Below are 6,789 nucleotides of genomic sequence, written 5' to 3'. Positions count from 1 at the left end.
TGTAATAATTTAGTTTGATTTCCTGTGTAGTATAACACAGCCCATAGAACTTACCCAAAATAATTTCTAAAGCATGCATTTTAGGGGGGAAAAAATCCAATTTTGATTAAACATTGTCAGTTATGGAGAGTCTGCCTTGTACCTACTAGCATTAACTTTTAGTTCTGTGATCAGTTTCTCTTTCTCTGTTAGGACAAGGTGGAACAGAGAATACAACCATGTTATCTGCAATAGTTTTTGAGTTAGGAAATGGTCATCTATACTATTTAGAAATTCCAAGGATGTTTTAGTACTGGCAGCATGAAACCTGCATCATATGTCACTCGAATTGAAGACCTCCAGGAACATATTTTTTTCTGCATTACAGATAGGTACATAAAGAGGGTGGTCACTGTGTTCCCTAGTATGGTTTGGTAGTCTGTAGCAGAACAGTTAGTACTCCAGCTTGTGCTTTATCTCTTAGGGCATTGATCCATAAGGATTTAAGATAATTTTCTTCTGTGCCATTTTTGATGTAGAGTGCCATTCTCCCTCTCCTTATGTCCACTCGATCCTTCCTAAAGATCTTATAACCATTGATTTTAACATTCCAATTGTGTGAATCATCCCATCAGGTTTCAGTAATATCAACTAGATTGAATTTATGCTCACAGATCAGCAATTCCAATTCCTAACATTAGTGTATAGATTATTAAAGAATGTATTCTTTTAATGTTCTTTGGTTTCTTGATAATTTTGTTCTCAACATCTCAATTTAGTGTTAAGTGCTTATTTCTTCCCTCCATAGAAGTTGGATCAGTGTTTCACAAAACCTTTACCTTAGTACTTACCTAGCTTGCCATTCCGTTCCAGAATCTTCTGCCTTCTGTCTTCCTTTACTTGTGGGACAGGAAGAATCTCAGAGAAGATTGCTTGGACAGTCTTCTTCAGCTGAGTTCCCTGAAGTAATCTACTAGTTTTTGTAGTATTTCATAAAAAGGATCAGATTTTGGATTAAAGCTATCTCTTCCGGTGTTCCATAGCTGAATCTTTTCAACTGAGAATACTTCATCCTTGGCTCTTATGTGCTTTGTTTTGGGCTTTGTGGTATATGGTGACCCAAAGAAAGACATTTGTTTTAGCAGTTCATAGATTGAAATGCATTCTTTACATGCATGTAGCTGTGATTTAACTCACTGTTTTGAGATTGGGACAAAGCCCTTAAACTGGTAGTGGAAATGAATGGGGAGGACTGAAGTACAGTCTTGATGTGCTCTTGTGTGTACTGTGAAGTACAGTAATCTTGTCTGGGAGGTGACAAATGCATTGATCACTGGGGCCAGCTTCTCATCCCGGAGGTAGGGGTAAAGTTTCCTAGTGCATTGGAGATGGAAAAAAGATGTTTTTAACCACAAGTGCTACCTAGTGAGCTAAGCTTTAGTGATGATTCAAACAGACCCCAAGACTTTGAACCATTCTGACAAAAGGAGGCTGTATGTCTTTGACAGAAAGGTAGAGGTGTGCAGAGTTCTAGCTAGTTCTTCAAAGTGCTTTCCCCCCTTTCAGCCAGTATCGCTTGGTCTTGTCTGGGTTGGTCTGAGCCAGCTGCCATCTGATCTTTTATAGGCATTGTAATATTTTTAGTAATGGGAGTTATTGGATCAGTGACAAATGAGATAGACATTTGAATGTCATCAGCATATTGTTGGCAGCTGAGCCCAGAGCATCTCACAATCTAAGTGGTCTCATGTAGATATTCAGTATGGATCCTAGTGAGATTCTTCATGATTACTCCTCTTCCCCAAAGGCCCTCTTACCGATCATCATTCTTTGGGTTCAACTGGAGAGAAGTCATTGGAATCATTGTAATGTTATGATTTACCCCAGCTGTGTTACGCAGACAGTTTAGCAGTACTTCGTTGTTTCTTGTATCAAAAGTTGCAGATACTTCCTGCAATATGAACATGAAAATCTTGCCTGTATCCATGACCATTAGGAAGTAATTTTTGGTGCCACTCGGGCTGTGTCTTTACTGTACTCTGACTGAAGCTTGATTGTGAGACATCCAGGATGTTGTTCCAGCTGCTGTATAAAATAATGCAGCAGTTTTCACAATACTGTATACATACCTGTCATAGTTTTAGTAATTCCCTATTGTGAATACTGCTGCTCTCAGAAGCAAATGCTTTCTTCCCATTATTAGGTTCTGTATTTTTAAGCTTTCCTCACCCCCGTCAAAACCAAGGAAATACTGAGGGACTAGAACAAACCCAAAAAGAAATGACAATTTTTTCTCTGTTAATTACTATTTTCAGTTAAATCACATGCACACAAAATATTAACACTTTTTCTAAATGTAAAATGGAAGATCCTGTAAAAGTAAAGATTGATTTACTCTAAGTTTCATGTTGTTTAACCTCCTTTTGAAAAATTGTGACTTCAGTTTGATAGATACTTAAGGGGAGGTGATAGAGTGGCAGTAAAATGGAAGATCTAAATTTTGCTCCCTTCTGACTGTTACAAAGGTCTTGTCTAAAGATTGTATGGCCAAGTTTAGCCAATGAAGTATGTGTCAGGTTTTATTTTAAAAGCACTTATGAAACTGTTTTGATACCACTCTGTTTATGAGCTGGCACAAAAGCCTCTTTTGTTTAACAGAGCAGATAACTGTTCAGTGCAGTTTGAAATATTTTGAGATGATTCAGCCCACTAATGGATTTTGAACTAATGATAATATTGTTACATTCTGTGTATAAACTTGGCATTTGTTCCTTTGCATTAGAAATATTTTACTTAACATTTGTGGCTGTGTTAACAGCCAAATGCATTTGGAGCAGCAGCAGCAGCTAAAAGGAGTAAGAGGGAGATATAAAAAGAACAGACCTTTCTTTAATGTTGTCTGATAAGTACAAGAAGCACAAAAGAAACATTGCTCATAAATGCCCAGTAATATTGCTTTTGGTAGGAAATATCCATCTCTGCCTACTAAAGTAAAAAGAGAGATTGGATTATAGTATTGTGAACACCTTCTCCATAAATACACAACTATCAAATTTAAGTTGAAGAGAGTATTCCATTTAATTTTTCTTCCATTAATGGAAACAGTAATGACAATGGCAAAACTGAGCCACAGCAAATTTTAAAATCCATCCAGACCACTGATTCCTCTAACAATGGTTACTATGTGATTTGTCAGAGAAAAACAAAGCTTCCTCAGAATACTATGCTGCTTATCATTTTCCATCCTGACCCTCACAGACTAAATTTTAAACCCTGAAGAATGAGATTTGTTAGGTCTATAGGGAAAGAAATCATGTTTAAAATGTGGCATCCTTTTGGAGCAGGGATATTGTATCAGGTTTGCTGCTCTGAAAATCTATTTTGCATTTTAAGAGATTAAAGAGCCACCATTGGAAAGACCTGCCTGTCTGATATATTGTTCTCTGTATCCCCATGCTTATACAGGCAGGATTATCTGTAATAACTGATACAGAATAATACTGTGCTGTGAGAGCATCTGTACTGACTCCAGAGATTTAGGAAAAGGGGCTGAGCAGAGACTATCATATATTATTTTTACAGCACCCAGAAGTGTGAATGGCACTGTACAGAATAAATGGAAAGTCATGGTCCCTGTCCTGAAGAATTTATAATATACTAGATAGGATGTAAATGATTGAGGATAACAAACAGTAGGAAGAGGGTGAGAATGGACAAGGGTTACAGCAATAAGATTACAAGATTACTCAATTTAGGCTTGTGCACATCTTGAGAGGTAGATTTAAAGATAATTTAAAAATATTGTAATTATTTGACTCATCTTCTGAGATACAGAAGTTTTCTGCCTTCTATTGTGCCCCCCAAGTTTTCTGCCTTCTATTTGGCAGCAGCTTATAGAAGTTTTCAAACTGTGGGGCGCACCCCCCCTCTAGGGGGGCACAGAGGAATGTACGGGGGGGCGAGCAGCAATGCCAGGTGGCTCAGGGAGGGAACGCCACCTCCATCGCCTGACTCAACTCAGTGGGCCACCCAGCCTGTCTGTGTTTGGGGGAGCACAACTAAAAATGTAACTCCAAGGGGGGGGCTTAGCTCATTGCGCCTCCCCCCCCCCAACCCAGACAGCGTGGGTGGCCCGCTGAGGTGAGTCAGGGGGTGGAGTGGTGCTCCCTTCCTGAGCCCCGCTGTGTCGGGCTGGCCCTAGCTGCCTGCTCCCCCCCGCGAACAGTCCTCTGCGCCCCCATTAGGGGTACGTGCTCCACAGTTTGAAAAGTTCTGTATTAAATAAAATGTGTGGTCTGCCAGTACAGGATTTTTCTCACATGCCCCCTGACAAGAGCTTGCGTACCCTAGTTTGAAAACCACTGTCCTAGGATAAAGAACAAATGTTTGTACCCTGGAACAAAGTATAGCGAGTGCCCATACTAGCCTTTACACGTTTAGTTGGCAATCAGTTAGCTTGAAGGGAAAAAAGGATAGTGCAAACACTGTAATAGTGTATGTCTATCAAATTATGAACTTAATTTTGTTTTGTGACCTCCATTGTTGCATCCTGTCTTTATGTGCTAACTGCCATTTTGTATTCTGTGTCAAAAAACCAGCCTGATCTTGACAAGGTCAGTCTATTATGCTGCATAATTATGACTATTATGACTTTTTTTGTGTGATAACTGAAACAAAAAGGTTAGTAGCGATTGGATGTCTAACATAGTGAATGCCAGTGAAAATGAGGCTAAAATAGGGAAAGAACAAGTTAAAAATTGCTTAGACAAGTTAGATGTCTTCAAGTCACCAGGGCCTGATGAAATACATCCTAGAATACTCAAGGAGCTGACTGAGGAAGTATCTGAGCCATTAGTGCAGGGGTGGGCAAACTTTTTGGGCCGAGGGCCACATCTGGATGGGGAAATAGTATGCAGGGCTGGGGCAGGGGGTTGGGGTGTGGGAGGGAGTGTGGGAGGGGGTGCAGTGTGCAGGAAGGGGCTCAGGGCAAGGGATTGGGGCAGAGGAGGGGTGTGGGGTGTATGAGGGGGCTCAGGGAAGGGAGTTGGCGTGCAGGAGGGGTATGGTCTGCAGGAGGGGGCTCAGGGCAGGGGGTTGCAGTGCAGGAGGGGTGCAGGGTGCAGCAGGGAGCTCAGGGCAAGGGGTTGGGGGGCAGAAGGGGTGCGGGGTGCATGAGGGGGCTCAGGGCAGGGAGTTGAGGTGCAGGTAGGGAGCTTAGGGCAGGGAGTTGGGGGGCGGGGTACAGGAGGGGTTTGGGCTCCAGCCCTGCTTACCTCAAGCGGCTCCGGGATGGCAACTGTGAGCACTGGGACCAGCAGGCTCCCTGCCTGCTCTGGCCCTGGCCCCGGCCCCGCGCCGCTCGAGGAAGCGCTGTGGCCCCTGGGGCAGGGGGGGCGGAGGGCTCTGCATGCACTGCCCTTGCCATGCCTCCAGGTACCTCCCCTGAAGCTCCCATTGGCCGCGGTTCCCCGTTCCCGGCCAATGGGAGCTGTGGGGGGCGGTGCCTGGAGGCAAGGGCAATGCATGGAGCCCTCTGCCCCCCCGCCCGGGGGCTGCAGGGACGTGGTGCCAGCGGCGCCACAGGCCGGATCCAAAGCCCTGAGGGGCCGGATCCGGCCCGCGGGCCGTAGTTTGCCCACCCCTGCATTAGTGATTAGATTGAAAAGTCATGGCAGACGGGAGAGATTCCAGAGGACTGAAAAATGGCATTGTATTTGGCCATCTATAAGAAGGGAAATAAGGACAACCTGGGGAATTACAGACCAGTCATTTTAACTTCAGTACCTGGAAAGATAATGAAGCAAATAATTAAGCAATCAGTTTGCAAACATCTTGAACAGGGGTGGGCAAACTATGGCCCACGGGCCGGATCCGGGTTACAAGCTGTTTTAAGGTGGCCCATGAGCTCCCGCTGGGGAGTGGGGTCTGGAGCTTGCTTTGCTCCGGAGCTCCAGTCGGGGCGCAGGGTCGGAGGCCGCACCACGCGGTTCCCGGAAGCCGCGGCATGGCCCCACTCCGGCGCTCCAGCCGGGGTGCAGGGTCGGGGGCCGCACCACATGGCTCCCAGAAGCCACGGCATGGCCCCCTCCGGTGCTCCAATGGGAGCTGCAGGGGTGCTGTCTATAATTTAGGATCCATCATAGAACAATCTAGGGCCATCAACTTGGATTGTCTCTCAACTGCTGGCTCTACCTAACCCAATGGCACAGTGAACTGTCTACACAAAAGCCTGCATGGGGGGAAGGGGCTAGAGTTTCTCAAGCTGTGTCTACACAACAAGCACCACATGGCAGTGCTGAAGCCAGGCTGCTGTAACACTGTAGTGTGGATGCTTTCTACAGTGATGGAAAGGGTTTTTCCATTGCTGTGGAAAATCTACCCCCTCTAGAGATGGTAGCTAAGTTGATGGAAGAATTCTTTCATCAACCTAATGGTGTCTATACTGTGGCATAGGTTGGGTTAACTATGTCACTTGCATCTGAATTTTTGACACCACTGAGCCACATAGCTAGATTGACCTAAGATTTAGGTGTAGACCAAGCCTCAGTCTGGGCACATGGCTAGAGTGAGTAAGATTGTATATAAGAGGGGGTGCTCTTAGAGATGTGGAGATCATTCACTAACACATGACAGAAGACCAGGCTGGAGAGAGAAGAGGAAGGCAGAAGAGAGGGACTCTGCATAGACTCAAATACTGACTAGATCTCAGATTCGCAGGAGGAGAGAAATCAAACTAGAGAGTCACTGTAACTCTCTAGTGCTTTTTAAGAGTAGAGTGACTGGATAAGAAATTCCTTTGCTAAGTTTGTG

The 6,789-nt window shown here is 44.5% G+C and overlaps 1 protein-coding gene across 1 annotated transcript in view; it reads left to right on the top strand.

Annotated features, from left to right (window-relative positions):
- Positions 1-316: 316 nt before the first annotated feature.
- The window catches only part of CCDC57 (coiled-coil domain containing 57), a 125,738-nt gene continuing 119,265 nt past the window's right edge, over positions 317-6,789 (top strand). The window contains exon 1 of the mRNA XM_065415831.1: positions 317-371. Coding sequence (XP_065271903.1) covers positions 317-371 — 55 coding nt within the window. The remainder of the gene's footprint in view (positions 372-6,789) is intronic.

The sequence above is a fragment of the Emys orbicularis genome, chromosome 13, assembly GCF_028017835.1.
Source record: "Emys orbicularis isolate rEmyOrb1 chromosome 13, rEmyOrb1.hap1, whole genome shotgun sequence".
NCBI lineage: Eukaryota > Metazoa > Chordata > Testudines > Emydidae > Emys > Emys orbicularis.
The sequence above is the reverse complement of the archived record's forward strand: the minus strand, read 5'-3'. Positions and strand labels throughout refer to the sequence as shown.